The 23,092-nt window shown below is 41.0% G+C and overlaps 2 protein-coding genes across 14 annotated transcripts in view; both read left to right on the top strand.

Annotated features, from left to right (window-relative positions):
* Positions 1-12,664, top strand: part of LOC110520377 (GRIP and coiled-coil domain-containing protein 2) — a 42,708-nt gene extending 30,044 nt beyond the window's left edge. For all 4 annotated transcript variants that reach the window (XM_036974904.2, XM_021597654.3, XM_021597655.3 and 1 more), the window contains exons 21-24: positions 2,755-2,961; positions 3,106-3,245; positions 4,557-4,758; positions 10,345-12,664. In XM_036974904.2, the coding sequence (XP_036830799.1) occupies positions 2,755-2,961; positions 3,106-3,245; positions 4,557-4,758; positions 10,345-10,418 (623 nt within the window). In that variant the 3' untranslated portion in view covers positions 10,419-12,664. The remainder of the gene's footprint in view (positions 1-2,754; positions 2,962-3,105; positions 3,246-4,556; positions 4,759-10,344) is intronic.
* A 133-nt stretch (positions 12,665-12,797) lies between these two features.
* LOC110520376 (LIM and senescent cell antigen-like-containing domain protein 1) overlaps positions 12,798-23,092 on the top strand; it is a 36,680-nt gene continuing 26,385 nt past the window's right edge. For 2 of the 10 annotated variants that reach the window (XM_090230157.1, XM_090230158.1), the window contains exon 1: positions 15,989-16,170. In XM_090230157.1, the coding sequence (XP_090086283.1) occupies positions 16,073-16,170 (98 nt within the window). In that variant the 5' untranslated portion in view covers positions 15,989-16,072. Of the gene's footprint in view, positions 13,534-15,893; positions 16,171-18,137; positions 18,840-19,388; positions 19,539-23,092 lie in introns of those variants that run through there. The other 8 variants (XM_090230163.1, XM_090230162.1, XM_090230161.1 and 5 more) reach the window with 8 other exon arrangements.

Below are 23,092 nucleotides of genomic sequence, written 5' to 3'. Positions count from 1 at the left end.
CGGAAGTTAGAGTAACAATGATCCAAGGTCTTTCCACCCCTGGTTGCGCAATCGATATGCTGATAAAATTTAGGGAGTCTTGTTTTCAGATTAGCCTTGTTAAAATCCCCAGCTACAATGAATGCAGCCTCCGGATAAATGGTTTCCAGTTTGCAAAGAGTCAAATAAAGTTCAATCAGAGCCAACGATGTGTCTGCTTGGGGGGGGGTATATACGGCTGTGATTATAATCGAAGAGAATGCTCTTGGTAGATAATGCGGTCTACATTTGATTGTGAGGAATTCTAAATCAGGTGAACAGAAGGATTTGAGTTCCTGTATGTTTCTTTCATCACACCATGTCACGTTAGTCATAAGGCATACGCCCCCGCCCCTCTTCTTACCAGAAAGATGTTTGTTTCTGTCTGCGCGATGCGTGGAGAAACCTGTTGGCTGCACCGCCTCGGATAGCGTCTCTCCAGTAAGCCACGTTTCCGTGAAGCAAAGAACCTTAGTCTCTGATGTCCCTCTGGAATGCTACCCTTGCTCGGATTTCATCAACCTTGTTGTCAAGAGACTGGACATTGGCAAGAAGAATGCTAGGGAATGGTGCACACACCGTGCACCGACTCCCGACTCCCGACTCCGGAGTCTGACCAGAAGACCGCCTCGTTTCCCTCTTTTTCGGAGTCGTTTTTTTTTTAAGGCATGCGCTGCTTTATTATAAAGGTGTGTGTTTATGGTGAAAATTGTCTTCCCCAAACTTGAAACTCACCTGCAACCTATGTATGCCAGTTAAGCTCTACACCATTAGAAATCAGATGAATGTCTTTCATTTTAAGAAGTTATTTGGCCACTTTAGTTGTGATACAAACCTTATCAAAACGTATACTATAGGTCTATGGGCTAGGCTACATGAGGTGTGATACAAACCTTATCAAAACGTATACTATAGGTCTATGGGCTAGGCTACATGAGGTGTGATACAAACCTTATCAAAACGTATACTATAGGTCTATGGGCTAGGCTACATGAGGTGTGTGACTATGATTTGAAAACGTCGCAAAAAAAAGGCATGCGCTGTTTTTTTCCTTACTGCACAAGCTGGGCATCATTCACAAGTGATAATACATCATTCACTAAAATTGTCACCCATCAGACTATTCTTCAGTTAGTGTTGTCTTTACATATACTAAATAATATATGTGTGGAATTTGTTTTGATTTAGAATGGACCATTATCATGCACCAGTCTCGGGAACAGGGGCATGATTATTTAAAAATAACAAAAAATAAAACGACATCTGTGCACTTAAATAACAACTGGAGGACACTTTTCCCGTGGTTCATGTGCCAGCCAGGTAGGCTATACTGCTGTTGTAAAGTGAAGCATTGTGCTTAATATTAGGAAAGTTGATAAATAAATATAGTAAGCTGATGGGATGCTCCTCACTTTAATAGAGGCCATCAAAACTGTTTTTTTATCAAGCAAATGCATAGCCTATAGAAATGTTGCGCAACATGAGCTCATGGGCTCTCATGAAGTGTTTTGATTAGATTTTCAAATACATTTAGAGTGCCTATTACCAGGCAGTTAGAAAGTTTGGTAGGCTTCTAATGACCATCAGCAGCATCAGAGCTTGGAGAAGCCTAATTACCATGACTAAACGGTCACATAGAATTTGACTGCCGTCATGACTCGTGACCTCCGGTGTGGCACTAATACTGTCACCGTAACAGCCCTAGTTATGAGTTGAGTATGAGAGAGCAGAGCTGATAGCGATAATATATCACCTCCCATACACCTGCTCTCTGGAGCCACTTAGAGTAAACACATGCACTCTATTTTTGTCTCGCTCCCTCCCCCTCCCTCCCGCGGTCTGTCTTTTCATCTTACTCATCCAGTGTTGTAGTGCAGCTGTGTAAAGATGGTACACACTTCATCTCAGCAGCCTAGCCAGGTGTTAGTTAGTGTGAAGGGTACAGAGAGCCCATCCAGCCTTAACCAGCTCTGCTCTGCCCACCCCTCTGGGTGGCACTAGCACACTGGCATCTGGAGAACCTGGTCATTAGTGCCACCCTAACACACAGAGTTGGGCCAAGCAGTACTTCTGGAGACAGCAGGGCTGGATGCCTTCCTATAGTCATAAAAAGCTTCCTCTCCTTGTCTCCCTTCATCTGAACTGTAAAATGTTCTAGATTTGATTGAATCTGAAAGTACAGATTATAGTCAAAAGGTTCCAGAGACTGTGTGTGTGTGGGCACATTTTACTATACTTGTGAGTACCAGAAGTCCTCACCAGAAAAGTAAACCAACTAAAATTAAAAGAAGTGAGGACATTTTGCCGATCCTGACTTGTAAAAAAGCTATTTTTAGGTTTAGGGAAAATAGGATTTTTAATGGGAATCAATTGTTGGTCCCCAAAAAGTCCTAACAAGTATAGTAAGACAAAGCTGTGTGTGTTCTCTATGGTGTGAAGGGCAAGGTAGGCTGCAGGTGGTTCTACCCACAGGTTTCTCATGCTCTGTCCATCAATCAGACACTGTCTGCCCACCAGCACCTGCCATTTCTCTGCCTCTGTCTCTCACACACACACTCAAACACACCTACCTGTGGAATCTGCTCTTTTTCAGCACCTTTAAAAAAAATTTTTTTGTCTGTTTATAAATGTATCCCCCGGTCTTCTACACTTCTGGATTTCACACTTGTGAAATATGGAATGACATTGTTGCTCTCTGCCCCGCATGACTGTATGATATGTGTTGTCTCCCTCCAGGTCCAGCTCCAGTCCAGACCAGTCGTAAGTCAGCGGTGGACCGCCGGCCCGTGGACCAGGGGGGAACGGGGGGGCTGGGCCTCGGTGATCTCCAGTCCATGGCTAGAGAGGAGGGGGAGGGCATGGAGACCTCCGAGACAGAGTCCCTGTCATCCACATACCTACCCTCACTGGAGCAACTACTCACCTCCCCAGACCCCAAACAGGGTACGTGTGTATACATGCATGTCTCCAAAGGCTACGGAGTTGTTGGATTGATTCCCACAAGGGATACTTTTTTTATATACTGTGAACTGTCTTCGAATACAACTGTCTGCTAAAGGACCATTTTGTTTGTGTGACTGGTTGCAGAGCCGTTTGTGTGGCAGGTGGAGCCGACTAAAGAGGAGTTGAATCAGAAGTTGACCACAGCTACACGCAGTATGGAACACATGAACAGTCTACTGCATGAGACCGAAGCTACTAACGCTGTTCTGATGGAACAGGTTAATGTACGTACACACACACACAGTACTGATGAAACAGATATGCTCTCTTTCACAGATGCTGTCCCACTTTCAGACAGTGGTGATTTTAACTTATTAATCTTGAATCCAATCATTTGGATAAAGACATTAATGAGTGAGCTAGGACGGACGTAGTCAATATAACTATTTGTTCACCACTTTTGAAATGTACAGTGACATTAAGAACATGGGGGGGGGGGGGGGGGGGGTTGAATCATGATGACGTCCGTGATCTTCAGGTCGTAGCTCTAGAAAGAGGCCCACGTTCCGAATTGGATGAAAGTTCAAAGCGTATTTTCCCAGTCGTAGCTCATTTTTTTCCGAGTTCCCAGTTGTCTTGATCTCAGATTTTGCAGTTCTGTGTTAACAGTTGTTTTGAGCACGGCACATCATGCTTCACTGACAGCATGGTCAATGTTGAATGTTTATCATTTTAAACTCTGAAAAAATACCCATAATCTTATACTTTGGACCACACAGCCACTCCACTGAATAGCAGGCCAATGATTGATTTGCAATGCTTGCAGTTAGCCTCACTGATTCCTTCCAATCCACTCATTGTTGAATTTGCAATTTCCAACTTGTTGTGTAATGTTTATGTCCAATGGCCGATGAGCACTGAGACGTTTTATCTCAAATTTCTCTTCATTATTTATCTTCATATGACGAGGATTAAAAAGGATTTGCCAGTAGATTGTCGACTTGATTCATGATGATGACTGCTAGCTAAGATTTTGAAAGTATGATGGTGACATGATCAGGGCAATCAATGCTACTGTAGATATAATGTGATTTGATGTAATTTTATCTGTGGCCTATAACCTTGATCCTTCTCGGATGGACACTTCTAATGTAACTCTATGGCAGCACCCAATTTTCTAGTTCTACTTAGTGGAGACGTAGTGTCCCCATGAGTGACAGAACACTGAGCCAATCACTGCTCAAATACGGCTCAATCCGTATTTTCTGCTGGCTTGCACCACCGCCACAGAAAGCACTGAGCTAGCCTGAAACACCTGTATTTGGAGCTGCTTTACTCAAAACAAAAAAAGAGACCATGTTTGTATGCGGCTTTATTAACTCAGCGATATATATATATATATATATTTTTTTTTTTTTTTTTTTACATTATTGGCAAACTGATATGTGACACATATTAATGCCAAAATAACATGCAAAACATTGTTGCTAAAAATGTGGGGCTCAAAACAGGTGGGGCTCTGCCCTGAAAACGTACATATACAGTGCTCACACATTCATTCTTGTTTCTTTGTGTACTTGTTCGTTCTTCTGTAGCTGTTGAAGTCTGAAGTGCGTCGTCTGGAGCGTAACCATGAGAGAGAGAAGAGTGTAGCCAACCTGGAGTATCTGAAGAATGTCCTTTTACAGTTCATCTTCCTGCAGTCAGGCAGCGAGAGACAGGCTCTACTCCCTGTCATACACACCATGTTACAACTCAGCCCTGAGGAGAAGAATAAACTGGCTGCTATCGCAATGGGTAGGTACACACACACTGTAAACAAACACACATACACATACACTGTAAACAAGCAAACACACACACTGTAAACAAGCAAACACTCACACTCTGTAAACAAACAAACATATATACATACACACACACTGTAAACAAATACACAGACACTGTAAACAAACACATATATATATATATATATATATACACATACACACACACTGTAAACAAACAAACATATATACATACACACACACTGTAAACAAATACACAGACACTGTAAACAAACACACACACACATATATATATATATATATACATACACACACACACACTGTAAACAAGCACACACACACACACACACACACACACACTGTAAACAAACACACACATATATATATATATATATATATATATATATATACACACATACACACTGTAAACAAACACACATATATACATACACACACACTGTAAACAAACACACATATATATATATATATATATATATATATATATATATATATATATGCACACACACTGTAAACAAACACACATGCACACACCTTAAACAAACACACATATATACACATACACACTGTAAACAAACACACATATATACATACACACACACACTGTAAACAAACACACATACACATACACTGTAAACAAATACACATACACACACACACTGTAAACAAACACACACATATATACACACACACACACACACACACACTGTAAACAAACACGCATACACACACTGTAAACAAGCAAATATATATATATATATATATATATATATATATATACACACACACACTGTAAACAAACACACATACACACACTGTAAACAAACACACATATATACATACACACACACTGTAAACAAGCACATATACATACACACACACTGTAAACAAACACACACACACACACACTGTAAACAAGCACACACACATGTACACATACACTGTAAACAAACACACACATATATATATATACACACACACACACACTGTAAACAAGCACACACACACACACACACACACACACACACTGTAAACAAACACACATATATATATATATATATATATATATATATATATATATATATATATATACACACACATACACACTGTAAACAAACACACATATATACATACACACACACTGTAAACAAACACACATATATATATATATATATATATATATATATATATATATATATATATATATGCACACACACTGTAAACAAACACACATATATACATACACACACACACACTGTAAACAAACACACATGCACACACCTTAAACAAACACACATATATACACATACACACTGTAAACAAACACACATATATACATACACACACACACTGTAAACAAACACACATACACATACACTGTAAACAAATACACATACACACACACTGTAAACAAACACACACATATATACACACACACACACACACACACACTGTAAACAAACACGCATACACACACTGTAAACAAGCAAATATATATATATATATATATATATATATACACACACACACTGTAAACAAACACACATACACACACTGTAAACAAACACACATATATACATACACACACACTGTAAACAAGCACATATACATACACACACACTGTAAACAAACACACACACACACACTGTAAACAAGCACACACACATGTACACATACACTGTAAACAAACACACACATATATATATATACACACACACACACACTGTAAACATAAACACACACATATATACATACACACACACACACTGTAAACAAACAAACAAACATATATATATACACACACAGTGCTTTGCGAAAGTATTCGGCCCCTTGAACTTTGCGACCTTTTGCCACATTTCAGGCTTCAAACATAAAGATATAAAACTGTATTTTTTTGTGAAGAATCAACAACAAGTGGGACACAATCATGAAGTGGAACGACATTTATTGGATATTTCAAACTTTTTTAACAAATCAAAAACTGAAAAATTGGGCGTGCAAAATTATTCAGCCCCTTTACTTTCAATGCAGCAAACTCTCTCCAGAAGTTCAGTGAGGGTCTCTGAATGATCCAATGTTGACCTAAATGACTAATGATGATAAATACAATCCACCTGTGTGTAATCAAGTCTCCGTATAAATGCACCTGCACTGTGATAGTCTCAGAGGTCCGTCAAAAGCGCAGAGAGCATCATGAAGAACAAGGAACACACCAGGCAGGTCCGAGATACTGTTGTGAAGAAGTTTAAAGCCGGATTTGGATACAAAAAGATTTCCCAAGCTTTACACATCCCAAGGAGCACTGTGCAAGCAATAATATTGAAATGGAAGGAGTATCAGACCACTGCAAATCTACCAAGACCTGGCCGTCCCTCTAAACTTTCAGCTCATACAAGGAGAAGACTGATCAGAGATGCAGCCAAGAGGCCCATGATCACTCTGGATGAACTGCAGAGATCTACAGCTGAGGTGGGAGACTCTGTCCATAGGACAACAATCAGTCGTATATTGCACAAATCTGGCCTTTATGGAAGAGTGGCAAGAAGAAAGCCATTTCTTAAAGATATCCATAAAAAGTGTAGTTTAAAGTTTGCCACAAGCCACCTGGGAGACACACCAAACATGTGGAAGAAGGTGCTCTGGTCAGATGAAACCAAAATTGAACTTTTTGGCAACAATGCAAAACGTTTTGTTTGGCGTAAAAGCAACACAGCTGAACACCATCCCCACTGTCAAACATGGTGGTGGCAGCATCATGGTTTGGGTCTGCTTTTCTTCAGCAGGGACAGGGAAGATGGTTAAAATTTATGGGAAGATGGATGGAGCCAAATACAGGACCATTCTGGAAGAAAACCTGATGGAGTCTGCAAAAGACCTGAGACTGGGACGGAGATTTGTCTTCCAACAAGACAATGATCCAAAACATAAAGCAAAATCTACAATGGAATGGTTCAAAAATAAACATATCCAGGTGTTAGAATGGCCAAGTCAAAGTCCAGACCTGAATCCAATCGAGAATCTGTGGAAAGACCTAAAAACTGCTGTTCACAAATGCTCTCCATCCAACCTCACTGAGCTCGAGCTGTTTTGCAAGGAGGAATGGCAAAAAATGTCAGTCTCTCGATGTGCAAAACTGATAGAGACATACCCCAAGCGACTTACAGCTGTAATCGCAGCAAAAGGTGGCGCTACAAAGTATTAACTTAAGGGGGCTGAATAATTTTGCACGCCCAATTTTTCAGTTTTTGATTTGTTAAAAAAGTTTGAAATATCCAATAAATGTCGTTCCACTTCATGATTGTGTCCCACTTGTTGTTGATTCTTCACAAAAAAATACAGTTTTATATCTTTATGTTTGAAGCCTGAAATGTGGCAAAAGGTCGCAAAGTTCAAGGGGGCCGAATACTTTCGCAAGGCACTGTATACACACACACTGTAAACAAACACATATATATATATACATACACACACACTGTAAACAAACAAACACACACACACACACTGTAAACAAGCACACACATTTACACATACACTGTAAACAAACACACATATATACATATATACACATACACTGTAAACAAACACACATATATACATACACACACACTGTAAACAAACACACACACACACACACACTGTAAACAAGCACACACATATACACATACACTGTAAACAAACACACATATATACATATATACACATACACTGTAAACAAACATACATATATACATATACACACACTGTAAACAAACAAACAAACACACACACTGTAAAACACACACACACACACACATACCCATTGATTTCTCAGTGTTGTAAGTAGTAGTAAGGTCAGTGAAATTGCAAAGATATCGTCAACATTCTATGTAGGTCAACACTGGAGTTGAAATCGGAAGTTTACATACAGTTAGGTTGGAGTCATTAAAACTTGTTTTTCAACCACTCCACAAATTTCTTGTTAAAAAACTATAGTTTTGGCAAGTCGGTTAGGACATCTACTTTGTGCATGAATCAAGTAATTTTTCCAACAAATGATTTACAGACAGATTATTTCACTTATTCACTGTATCACAATTCCAGTGGGTTAGAAGTTTACATACGCTAAGTTGACTGTGCCTTTAAACAGCTTGGAAAATTCCAGGAAATTATGTCATGGCTTTAGAAGCTTCTGATAGGCTAATTAACATAATTTGAGTCAATTGGAGGTGTACCTGTGGATGTATTTCAAGGCCTACCTTCAAGCTCAGTGTATCTTTGCTTGACATCATGGTAAAATCAAGAAATCAGCAAAGACCTCCAAAACAAAGTGTAGACAAGTCTGGTTTATCTTTGGGAGCAAACGCCTGAAGGTACTACGTTCATCTGTACAAACAATAGTACGCAAGTATAAACACCATGGGACCACGCAGCCGTCATACCGCTCAGGAAGGAGACGTGCTCTGTCTCCTAAAGATTAACGTACTTTGGTGCAAAAAGTGCAAATCAATCCCAGAACAACAGCAAAGGACCTTGTGAAGATGCTGGAGGAAACGGTACAAAAGTTTCTATCCACAGTAAAACGAGTCCTATATCGACATAACCTGAAAGGCCGCTCAGCAAGGAAGAAGCTACTGTTCGAAAACCGCCATAAAAAAGCCAGACTACGGTTTGCAACTGCAGATGGGGACAACGATCGTATTTTTTTGGAGAAATGTCCTCTGGTCTGATGTAACAAAAATAGAACCGTTTGGCCATAATGACCATTGTTATGTTTGGAGGAAAAAGGGAGAGGTTTGCAAGCCGAAGAACACCATCCGAACTGTGAAGCACGGGGGTGGCAGCATCATGTTGTGGGGGTGCTTTGCTGCAGGGGGGACTGGTGCACTTCACAAAATAGATGGCGTCATGAGGAAGGAGGATGAAGGAAAATTAGGTGGATATATTGAAGCAACATCTCAAGACATCAGTCAGGAAGTTAAAGCTTGGTTGCAAATGGATCTTCCAAATGGACAATGACCCCAAGCATACTTCCAAAGATGTGGCAAAATGGCTTAAGGACAACAAAGTCAAGGTATTGGAGTGGCCATCACAAAGCCCTGACCTCAATCCTATAGAACATTTGTGGGCAGAACTGAAAAAGTGTGTGCGAGCAATGAGGCCGACACACCTGACTCAGTTGCACCAGCTCTGTCAGGAGGAATGGGCCATAATTCACCCAACTTATTGTGGGAAGCTTGTGGAAGGCTACCCGAAATGTTACACCCAAGTTAAACAATTTAAAGGCAATGCTACCAAATACTACTTGAGTGTATATAAACTTCTAACCCACTGGGAATGTCATTAAAGAAATCAAAGCTGAAATAAATCATTCTCTCTGCTATTATTCTGACATTTCACATTCTTAAAATAAAGTGGTGATCCTAACTGACCTAAAACAGGGAATTTTTACTCTGATCAAATGTCAGGAATTGTGAAAAACTGAGTTCAAATGTATTTGGCTAAGGAGTATGTAAACTTCCCACTTCAACTGTATATGAAATACTGTGTTGATACTGCAGTGTCTTCCCTGTATTTCTAACCCGGTCTCTTTCTGCTGCAGGTGAGGAGGAGGTGGGAGGAGCTAGAGGCTCAGGATGGACCTCCTACCTACACAGTTGGTCAGGCATCAGATGAACACACACACACATCAACCAATGTCCTCTTTCTACCTGCCTTCACTTTCATCTGGTCCATATGTCTGATCAACTGAGTAATTAAAAAGTCTTAATATATTGATGATCATCCATCTACTTGAAAAAAAGCCAGTAGTCAGCAATGCCAGTACTCTTTTGTTTTCTTTAGCTGATGGTACGTTACTGAACCATTTATGGTGGGTTAATTCACCAATACCTCAGTCATTACTGGGATTATTTTTATGAGATAGATTTTGTTGCTTGTAACAATCAATTCCAAGCAACACTTATGTTTTACAATAATTCATGAAGTGAACTATGACTGTTACAGATTTGACCATCTGTTTTCATTGCTCACTCATCATAGGTCTGATACAGGGCAGCGGGTAGCCTAGCAGTTACAAGGCGCTGTATGGTCAATCTGACATCTACATTTGCCTTGCAGCATTTATGGTGATATGGCCTCTGCAGAAGTCAGGTATTCATACTCATACGCTTCATACGCTTCGCAGAACTGTTGTGAAGGAAGTTGTCAATGAAGTGAGTTTGTGTTTATACAGGACCTACCGTCAACCAATTATGTCAATGCGGAGCTATACTGAGCCCTCCACATTGTTAATACATTTGGCAGGTGCACGGAAATGTGGTACGGAGCTCAGTTTGGCCTTTTCATGCCTCCGGAGGCTCTGCAATTGCATCACACCCTACATACGGAGCCTTTGGATCAACCACAAATTTGCTTTAAGAGTGTTGTGCCAGTAACCAAAAGGTCGGTGGTTCGAATCCCTGAGCCGACTAGGTGAAAAATATGTTGATGTGCCCTTGAGCAAGGCACTTAATTCGAATTGCTCCTGTAAGTCGCTCTGGATATGAGTGTCTGCTAAATTATAAAAACATATGTGATGAATTGACAATATTCACATGTTCAAATTCACACCTATTTAATTTATTTTGATGTATCAATATTACATACCAAAGGATGCTCTGGTAATATATAGGTACATAATCTGTAATTGGGAACAACTTAAATATATGTAAATATACATTGAGTGTACAAAACATTAAGAACACCTTCCTAATATTGAGTTGCACCATTTTTTGCCCTTAGAACAGCCTCAATTCATAGGGGCATGGACTCTACAAGAGATGCTGGTCCATTTTGACTCCAATGCTTCACACAGTTGTGTCAAATTGGCTGGATGTCCTTTAGGGTAGTGGACCATTCTTGATACACACGGCAAACTTGAGCGTGAAAAATAACAGTAGCGTTATTTTTTTACAATAACCCGTTCAAAACCTCTTAAATATTTTGTCTTACCCATTCACCCTCTAAATGGCACACATACACAATCCATGTATCAAGGCTTAAAAATCCTTCTTTAACATGTCTCCTCCCCTTCATCTACACTGATTGAAGTGGATTTAACAAGTGACATCAATATGAGATCATAGCTTTCACCTAGATTCACCTGGTCAGTCTGTCATGGAAAGAGCAGGTTTTCCCAATATTTTGTACTCTGTGTATATAGTAATTACTATGTATTTACTGTGTAATTACCATGTTTTTACAATGTGGGGCTGCGTCTTTTCCAACTTAACCAAACATGCAGAAATGGTTCTGGATATCAGTGGTTGGGTAAAATGCCAGTCTCTGCTTTGCTCTGTAGTCATATGGGAGTGCTTTATATCTGAAATTGCATCCTATTTCCCATATATTGGGAATAAGGGGGCAAACATGAACTGGCACATCTCTTACCCAGGGTGACATGCTAATATCATTGTTCTGTATCATTCCTAAGGCAGCTGCTTCTGCTTCTTATTAACGAACGAGGGAGGAATGGGGGGACCAGTAATACATGGGAATAACTGAATGTACTTTTAATTCATCATTAGGGAAAGTATTGTGTTAATGATGAACATTTTATTTTAAGAGATTTATTAGGCTATAGCCTAAGATTAAACATGGTTACTGATTTTTGTAGTACACTGGTGAGGGTTTCCAGTCCTCACAGTTTGGTTGAAGTTGATGTCTTGTAGTATTCTGGGTAAGAAGTGTTTTTACAAAAGGACAAATAAGTCCAAATATAAGCTTACGTTTTAGACCTACCATTTTATGAAGAGGAGACCTGCAATAAGGAGCCTAACCACAATCCTTATTATTTAACTGTGAATACACACGTCAATTGAAATAAATATTTACTGTGTTAAAGATTTTAGTTGATTAAATAAAGTGATCTGGAGTGAAAATGTCCCCATTATAACACACACTCATTATGTATCCTCTGTATTTCTAAGGGATAGCCTAGAGAAAGACCTTTCAGATGTTTTCCTCTTTTCTCATCCGGGAAATACTTCCTTTTAAGGAAATATATTCCCAGTTACATGACGTAAGCACAATGAGCACTAGTAGGCTATGTAGTTCAAAGTTATAGTCTACATTGGTGTCTATTTTATGGTTGAATTTCCTTTTTTGTTAATTTGATCGAACGCTTTTTAAAACATAAAATAGGCTACACTTTCGAGGAGCGCCCAACTGAGCCCCCGATGGCACACAATAATTATAACTTTGTAGCTCAAATTCCTGTGAAGTAGTTTGCCAAATATAATGTATTGTTTTACTGAAGGTGCTTCTGTGGAAAACCGGTGCTGCTCGGGAAGATTTCATCGCGCCATGTTTAGCGGGAAAATATGTTGGAAATAGACCTAAACAGCGCAATGAAATAAGAACAGTTAGTGCATGAGGGTTGACGGTTTCCATGAAATGTATTTCTAGGTAGGATATTAACCCCCTGATATGCATCTGTCTCGGTATTTACAGTAAAGGCTAGCCTACTGTGGTCCCAACATGGATGACTTGACTAAAATGTGAAGTTCCCGAGAGGGCGGGTCTAGTCCGGTTAAATGACATTTTAGCGCAGTAGCCAGATTGTACACTGATAGAGAAACAGGCGAGGCTCATTCGCCATTACAAAGAAAGTGTCTCTTGTTAACAGTAGTCTATCTAAAATACATCCCCTCGAGACCCAAACATCTGGGGGGAGAAAGGCCGGTGGAGACGAAACCCCTGCAGTCCAGAAGATGTTGGGGGTGGTAGAAGAAATGACCAACGGCAACGGGTGAGCACTGGACAGAAAATAACTGTATGATGGACCAAATCTGCTTCTATAAAGAGTTTGTAGAGTATCATTCGCCGTCTGTTGACTCTTGACAAACGAAATTGCAGCCTGTTGCATTCAATGACCTGGATCAGCGCTGTCTGCAGTCGCGCACAGAAGAATTGATGCCGTGTAGGGTGTGACCACTGGTGAAGTAATGTAACAATCACAACGCGGCCTACTTTCGTTTATAGGATAGACTACTGAACAACATGGAGTAATCTTAATCAATCTGGTTAGGCCTATTCACAATGAGATATATGAACAAACGTATTTTATTTGCTGCTCTGCAGGGGGCTACTTTGCTGACATTTATTCAAGCCTGAATTAGATTTTACAGTTGTAGACCTACTTGTTGCAAACTTCGGATGATATGTTACGAATTCATACAATATGTTAATAATTGAAATTAGTACAATATTTTAGGGAATTTGCTAAACGTAAGATATGTTACGAATTCCAATTTGTTGTCACGAACTTTAGCTAGGAGGCTAATGTTCGCGAGGGTAGGGGTTAAGGTTAGGCGTTAGGTTGAAGGCTTAGCTAACATGCTAAGTAGTTGCAAAGTAGAAAAAAAATGAAGTAGTTGCTAATTAGCTAAAGTTTACAGTGATGACATAAGAACACGCAACCTAGACGTTCACGTTATACGCCCACCCAGTCACCCCGACCAACCACCATACTTTAATTTTTGCCATAAATAGACTTCTGTTTTATGTAACCATACCACATGCAACATATACTAATTTGAGTGTCCCGGATTAACATTTACTATGTTACGTCTAGTATATGAGACTAGACTGAAGTAGCCTAGGCCTGGGACCATTTGACACCTTGTTGTGGTCATTAGGACAACAGTGTTTAGGCTGTGTTTACACAGGCAGCCCAATTCTGATTTTTTTTTTCACTAATAGTTTTTTTTGTCAATCAGATCTGATGTGATTGGTCAAGAGGGAAAATGTAAATGCAACCATAAAGGTCCAGACCTATGTCCATAGTATACTTACATACAGTACAGGGCAGGAGCTTCATATCCATGCTGTTCAGGTTTGACTCAGTGAATATGATGATGCTATCTCCCTCCGTCCAGTTGTTAGTGGTTACTGTACTTCCATTCTGCCCCATGAGACACGTTTCAGCAGATCCACTTCCTGGCTTGTTAATTCCCCCCCCCCCCCCCCCCATGTGTGTGTTACTTTATTTAGATCTGGGATCTCTGCTCCCATCAGGAAGGACAACGTTTTATACCGTACTCGTTCACCGGGCCACATTCACCCAACATAAGTACAACAGGCTCTGTGATGCATTTTGTCTCCCCTGCACTGTCTGCCCCCACAAACAAACATTCACACTCACTCCATATATAACTTCCTGTCCTGAGCTGCTGTTGGGGAGGGAGGGGGAGAGAGAGAGATCATGATGTGGAGAGCGGATGTCTCTAGTCTCCTGAGTCTCTCTCTCTGTCTTTCAGTGCTCCATCCTGACTAGGAATGAGCTCTGTGGGAACATTGGACATCAGAGCTACTGTCAATCAGATAGCTTCTGTAGCTGTCACACATATTTGTACATTTACACATTTGGTATACCTAGTTTTTTTACTGGAATTGTGCGTATTTGTACTTTCCCTGCCCAATTTATTAGCAGTTTTGACCTTTTAATATAGTAGAATTTCTGGCCAGAGCCTGAATAAACTAGGGCCATAGTAGTATGACAAGTCTTATCAGATTGTGGATTTAGACTGAATCATGTCTTTTTACACAATCAAGGCTTACCAGGCAGGTTCCCAGTCTCTGTCTTGCATTGGAATGGCATATAACATTATTGGTCACAAGTTTCTAGCATGACATTGAGACAATTGTATGAAATATTTCTGATGGTTTACCAAACCGTTTCATTTGCACTTACTTGGCTAACTCCCACATTTCAGTCTCCTATTCCGTCTGTGTGGGTTCATGTGTATATCGCCCTCTGGTGGTCACAGTAGACAACAGCAGTGGTGAAATGAGTTGAGAGGAGCAGTGGCTCTGCTTCCCAAATGTCTGTGTGGTATTGTGAGTGATCCAACACAAACCTATTCCTGGTATCTTCCTGTGACACACACAATAAACAAAGACAATATTTTGTAATGCACACAGCCCACTCCCTCCCTAGCCCCGACCCTACTCTAGCCCTGACTATGGCTGCAGTGATACATACAGCCAGCCCACTCCCTCCCTAGCCATTCTACTCTAGCCCTGACTATGGCTGCAGTGATACATACAGCCAGCTCGCTCCCTCCCTACCCCCTACCCTACTCTAGCCCTGACTATGGCTGCAGTGATACATACAGCCAGCTCGCTCCACCCTTATTCCTGTCCTCAATCACTGAACAGACTGCACCCTATGAGTCAGTCAGCCACCAACACTCAGCCACACACACATGAATGTATACACACAAACACACACGCTCCATCATCACGCCAACCACTGACAGGCCTTCCAGGCAGCCACATAGGAAGTGATGTGGGTGAGCAGAGGCAGAGATAACAACAGACACAGTAGGGACAGAGCAGTGACAACAACAGCAGCAACCTCACAGCAGCCTAACAAAATACTTTGGTAAGACATTAATATTTTACATTGTTCTGTTTCTTCAACATGCAACCTACACAATCTGCAGTATCAGATCTTCAGATCTTGATGGTTCAATAAAGTATTAGTGGGTTTGTAGCTCAGTAGCCCACTCTACATCTTAGTTATGTTAATTCAATGTCTCTTTGAAAGAAATGAACAAAAAAAATTCAATATTTTTATTTCAATATTTTATGGCTGCAAATCTGAGGGCAGCGTTGGTCTATAAGACTGCAGTACCTGTGATATCCAGAAAGTTGCAGTATCTTCATGTTTTGGTGGATTTGGACATTCATTTACTTGGCTTTCCTCCTCTGGCTGATACCACTCTTGTTTGTCTTGGGAAATCAATGCAGAAATCATGTGTTGTTCCATAGAAATAATTAATTATATCAACCAAGTAAATCTCACGGACAGTTGATCACAGTACTCAAATGTGTCAGTGTTGCAGTCAGTCAGTTAGAAAGTGGCTGGCGGCCTACACCCCAGCTCTACCCTCTAAACTAGGACTGGAATGTAGTGGCTACAAAGGCAGCATTAAGAGGACCCTAAGGGGAGGTGTGTGTGTGTAGTGAGTGTCTTTCAGCCAGTCGTCACATTCCTGCTGAACATGCTTCATTTTCGTACACAGCTGATATCCCTATAGCCTCTGGCCTCTCAGGATACTAAAGAGACTCTCACTAACTGTGAATGTTATTTTGGGCATTAGCCTACTCGAAAATAACGATCATAAGACACACTTTTATTATGATCAAATTACAGCAATCATCACCACCATCACATCTTCACCCCACAGGTTAGATATTTTATAGTGAGCCTGTTGCAGCTAGTTTGTCATATAAATGTAATAGTTGCATTCATGTTTGAATTTCATGTAATGTTGTGTGTGTCTGCTGGGTGTGTTGACTCTAGAGACACCCATGCCCTAAAGATAGAACTATCTCTTTACACGCACGCATTCACACACTTACCTCTCTCATTGTATTAGCCAATAACATTCTCTGAGCAAGAGGAACAATATCAAATGAAAGCATTTAGTCATAATGTGCTGAAGGCAGACTCACAAATCACATCAACACTGAGTAAAAGGCAAGTATACCACTTTATGGCATTTCAATATTCATTTTGGACAGTTGTGTTTTCCCTGTGTGGGTCATTTAGTTGCTGTAGACCCATACCGTCAAATGTTTTAGCCTTTCTAGTAGTCTGCTACACCAGGACCTGCCTGTGTCTCTGTCCTCTGTGTAGAACTATCTTTGCTCCTCTCTCTGTCTGTGTGTTTATTTGTTTGTGACAACTCTTTATTTGCTGTGATGTTACAGGTCGTGTATGGCTCTCTTACCCTAATGCAAGTGTTTGATTGGGTTGTTCTCATGTTGGTGTAGAGATTGACACTGGTCTGATATGGGTGGGGTTAGGGACTGTGATATTGGCTGCAGTAACATGAATGGACACACACACACACACACTAAAGTCCCAAACAGGAAGAGGAAAAGGTGTTATTGTGGGGTCAGAGCAGCCATCACTCTGTCACCACACCATAGTGACCATGTAAACTCTGAACTCTTCAGGCAAGGCTCTGGCCGTGTGTGTGTGTGTGTGTGCCCTGTGTGAAGAGTTCAGTGTACAGTTTTACAAATGTGCTTTGAGGGTGTGAATACATAGGAAGCTGAATACACAGTACACACACAGGTTGGATTGGTTCATTACTTGGGGCTCCAATGGCGCTGTTTGGTATCCTGAGGAAATCTGAGAGGATGAGAAGTTCTATTACGTAATAGTCCTTAGGAATAAATCTATATTGTCAGTTTAGTTCACCTCTGCTGATATTTATTAGTATTTAGTACAGATCCCAGGTCTGTGAAGGGGCCACTGACTGTATATGCTTTTATCAATTAACTGAACAATGGGCAGGAAACACACTGCCCTCTTCTATCACAGAGACTTCTCTCTTAGGCAGACTGATGCAGAGAGAGACTGGGGACAGAGAGAGAGAGAGAGAGAGAGACAACAGGAAAATAGAGGCTGAACTGTAGACAACTTATCAACAAGTTATCAACATATCAATATCAACTAAGCGTCATGTTGGATTGATCAGTGGAAGGGATCTCTTACGAAAATGAGTTTCTCTATTGGACAAGTTCAGTTAGGTCCCTCCCCGTTTCATTCCGTTTAAGAAATGTTTTGCAACGGAATCGGCGTAATGAATACGCACCTGCCTTAAGGCTGAGAATTTGGGCGGAGCGAGGAGCTGATAGGTGTGTTGGATCAGAGCCACACCCCTGATAGGTCATTCCTCTAGATGTGTGCCTTGAGGTGTGTGTTTGTCAGAGATAAAGGGAGTGTGGAATGTAGTAGCCGGCTGTTCCAGGAGAGCGTGTGGACTGTTCTGCCAAGGGCTTCCCAGGTGTGAGCTGCTGTTCTGGGCTTGGAGAGGAGACTGGTGGGGCTCAGTGCTGGTTGTCGTCCTGTCGAGCTTTGGAACTTACTGATCACACGAGGATTACTGACTGAGTTTGTATCCGTGCCCCGGTGGACGGTGGGAGGGAAGGAGGGATGAACTCTCTGCGGCTGAAGGAGTTATCTAACTCAGACCTGTACAGACGCAGACAGGAGAGACCTGACAGCTATGGAAGCATAGCTAGTAACAGCCTCAGGTGAGACTCCTCTCTCTCGCTCTGATTTCTCTCTATTTGACCAGACTGCAGAGAGAACAGACAGTAGGTCAGCAAAGTGTACTGTAGTGGGGGATGGTTAAGGTTAATACTGGGTACATTTGACAAGTCACCATCTGTTGGTGTCCTTTGTGTTGTAGAGAGGCAGACAACCTGGTCTGTGAGTATGAATGAGGTGAAGCCTGTGTATGTTAGCCTCAAAGATATCCGAGAGTGGAAGACTCCTTGTCTCTAACATGTAGGCTCACTTTTTGTGAACAGTCCCATCACTAGTCAGACTGTTGAATAAACTTCAAATGAACTTACTTTACCTGTTGTCTGCTGATTTTGTCCATATGTACGAGGTACACAGACAAAATATCCACAGAGTAGTGTTTGTAACCTAACTTTCAGTACGCTGGTCTGTATGTCGGTTTGTATTTCCAATGCTGACGTAATTCGCATGCGACTTGGACAATAAGTCAAAAATGGGCGAGTTTAACCGAAGCACAGTCCAAAGGCTGTCCCACGCAATCAGCTGGCAAATTTACCAAGCACTTCCAGCTGATTGTGAAGGAACACGCTTTGGTCCACAACTGTTGGTTACATTCGGCTATTGTTTACATATTGTTAATCATGTGAAATGCACCAGGAGATAAAAAAAAACAAGCAACAAAACTTACCGGCTCTGTAAAAAGTTGGGTAAGCATTACTTTCCTGTGGTTACCCTATATCTTCACTTCCTATCGCCAGATCCCAGGCCTGTAAAGGGGCCACTCTCCATATTCTGGTATATCGACTTTTTTACAGCGCCTTATTTCAGACTGATATTCATGGAGTAACCATGGTAACCGTCTGTTTAGACAACGTGTATGTACATTTTGGTAATGGGTTGTGTGCGGATCCTGTCTGAGGGGGGTTTAGAACAGCAACACGTTTTTCAGCGGAAACCGTTTACTCCAAACCTATAACATTTGCAAACAAAACAAGAGTTTCTATTGGACAAATTCGGGTAAGTCCCTTCCCGTTTTGTTCCGTTTGCTATGTGCTTCTTTTTGGTTCATAAAGTAAACGGTTTCCATTGCCAACCATTTTTCAACAGATAAAACATTTTGCATTGGAATGAGACTAATGAATGTCCTCACTGTTCCAACAACACCTACCGATAGGCATGTTCAAAGGGATGTTTTTAAAACAGGCTTCTACCTTCCCATAGAGTGGCAGGTGGCCTAGGGGTTAGTGTTGGGCCAGTAACCAAAAGGTCACTGGTTCAAATACTTGCGCCGACAAGGTGAAAAATCTGTCGATCTGCCCTTGAGCAAGGCACTTAACCCTAATTTGGTCCGGGGGCACCATACTACTATGGCTGACCCTGTAAAAAACGAATTTCACTGCACCTATCCTGTGTACGTGACGACAACACTTTTTTCCCTCTCCTTCAGTCTCTCTACCCACCCTCCCCCTTTCTTTGTCCCTGATCCTGCTGTGATTAGAGGTCTGCATCTCTCCCAAGGGTCAGAGAGACGTGTCATATCACAAACACACACACCAGCCTTCACCGCTAAACATGATGCACTGAAGTGCTTTGTCAGCAGAACTGAGCTAGTAACAGAACATGAGGTCACCTGGTCTCTATACTGTGACATCATTGGTTGTAGTGGTGTGTCCCTGCTATGTGTCCTTCACATATGACCCACAAACACACGGATCACATCCCAGGCTGCCACACATCCTCCCAAACCCTCCCTCCTCCTTTCGCTCAGCCCTCAGCAGGAAATTAAACTCTGAAATTATGCCAGTAGGGCAGAGGGGCAGGGCTGATGTTTTATGGACGTTGGGAACAATAGCAAAACAGGGAGGTTAATTTGTGAGATACTTTGCACAAAAATAACTAACATGTCTAAAAAGACCACCTACATTCTACTTTCTTCCACTTTTCTGTTCCGTTGGTTTGAGGTGCACAGCCACAGGTTTTTAACTTGTTGTGTAGCATGTAATGCCACTACAGCCTTTACATTTCTCCATTAGGGGAGAGTGGAGAAAGTTGAGACGCACTCGTTTCTAGGAAACCGTCCACCAAATTAATAATTTGACCAAATATTTATAAAGAGGTCATGATTTCACGGACTAAGTTGAGCTAGTGGCAAGTTGAGCAAATGTGTTTTCTTCCCAGGTGTAATGCAAGGGGCCTGGCCTGTGTTAAAAGTGTTTCAAAAAGTACAAAGTGTTTGTTAGGCGTTAAGCCTGTGTTCAAATTATTAAAAGACCAAAAAGCGATTATGTTGAATTGTGTTTGGGAAAAAAAGGTAGTGGTAATACTTAGAGTAAGTGGGAAGTTTACATACACCTTAGCCAAATACATTTAAACTCCATTTTTTCACAATTCCTGACATTTAATCCTAGTAAAAAGTCCCTGTATTAGGTCAGTTAGAATCACCACTTTTTATTTTAAGAATGTGAAATGTCAGAATAATAGTAGAGTGATTTATTTCAGCTTTTATTTCTTTCATCACATTCCCAGTGGGTCAGAAGTTTACATACAATCAATTAGAAATTTGGTAGCATTGCCTTTTTAAATTGTTTTACTTAGGTGAAACATTTCAGGTAGCCTTCCACAAGCTTCCCACAATAAGTTGGGTGAATTTTGGCCCATTCCTCCTGACAGAGCTAGTGTAACTGAGTCAGGTTTGTAGGCCTCCTTGCTCGCACACACTTTTTCAGTTCTGCCCTCAAATGTTCTATAGGATTGAGGTCAGGGCTTTGTGATGGCCACTTCAATACCTTGACTTTGATGTCCTTAAGCCATTTTGCCACAACTGTGGAAGTATGCTTGGGGTCATTGTCCATTTGGAAGACCCATTTGCGACCAAGCTTTAACTTCCTGACTGATGTCTTGAGATGTTGCTTCAATATATCCACATAATTTTCCTTTCCTCGTGATGCCATCTATTTTGTGAAGTGCACCAGTCCCTCCTGCAGCAAAGCACCCCCACAACATGATGCTGCCACCCCCGTGATTCACAGTTGGAATGATGTTCTTTGGCTTGTAAGCCTCCCCCTTTATCCTCCAAACATAACGATGGTCATTATGGCCAAACAGTCCTATTTTTGTTTCATCAGACCAGAGGACATTTCTCCAAAAAGTACGATCTTTGTCCCCATCTGCAGTTGCAAACCGTAGTCTGGCTTTTTTATGGTGGTTTTGGAGCAGTGGCTTCTTCCTTGCTGAGCGGCCTTTCAGGTTATGTTGATATAGGACTCGTTTTACTGTGGATATAGATACTTTTGTACCTGTTTCCTCCAGCATCTTCACAAGGTCCTTTACTGTTGTTCTGGGATTGACTTTTCGCACCAAAGTATGTTCATCTCTAGGAGACAGAACGCGTCTCCTTCCTGAGCGGTATGACGGCTGTGTGGTCCCATGGTGTTTATACTTACGTACTATTGTTTGTACAGATAAACGTGGTGCCTTCGTGGCTTTGGAAATTGCTCCCAAAGATGAACCAGACTTGTCTTGGCTGATTTCTTTTGATTTTCCCATTATGTCAAGCAAAGAGGCACTGAGTTTGAAGGTAGGCTGTGAAATACATCCACAAGTACACCTCCAACTGACTGAAATTATGTCAATTAGCCTATCAGAAGCTTATGAAGCCATGACACAATTTTCTGGAATTTTCCAAGCTGTTTAAAGGCACAGTCAATTTAGTGTCTGACCCACTAGAATTGTGATACAGTGAAATAATCTGTCTGTAAACAATTGTTGGAAAATGACTTGTGTCATGCACAAAGTAGATGTCCTAACCGACTTGCCAAAACTATAGTTTGTTAACAAGAAACCTGTGGAGTGGTTGTATGTAAACTTCTGACTTCAACTGTAATTCAGTTCTGAAATATGTAGGTGGCTTAACTTACCCATACCCAGGGTAATGTGTTACAAGCTATGTTTTTAGAAATGTTTACATGAATTCTGATTATTTCCATGGATACACAACATCCTGAAATATATGTAGATATTTTTGTTAGAAAGAATACTATATTTCTCTTAATGAAGTGATGCTTAATGTAAAAAATATTGCTCAACTTACCCCACTCTCCCCTACCATGTCTACTGTTGACACAGCCAGGGGAAGAGAGGGGTTTGTTTCGTTATCGTTCCCCTTAGTGCTAGCAGCCTTATTAGCCTGTAGCTCCAGTCTCATCTGTGTACGGAGCCCTCGCTTAGACATAACTGCCTCAGCTTTGTCTAGGAAACATAC

The sequence above is a fragment of the Oncorhynchus mykiss genome, chromosome 3 (genome assembly GCF_057628025.1).
Source record: "Oncorhynchus mykiss isolate SJ-2025 chromosome 3, ASM5762802v1, whole genome shotgun sequence".
Classification (NCBI taxonomy): domain Eukaryota; kingdom Metazoa; phylum Chordata; class Actinopteri; order Salmoniformes; family Salmonidae; genus Oncorhynchus; species Oncorhynchus mykiss.
The sequence above is the reverse complement of the archived record's forward strand: the minus strand, read 5'-3'. Positions and strand labels throughout refer to the sequence as shown.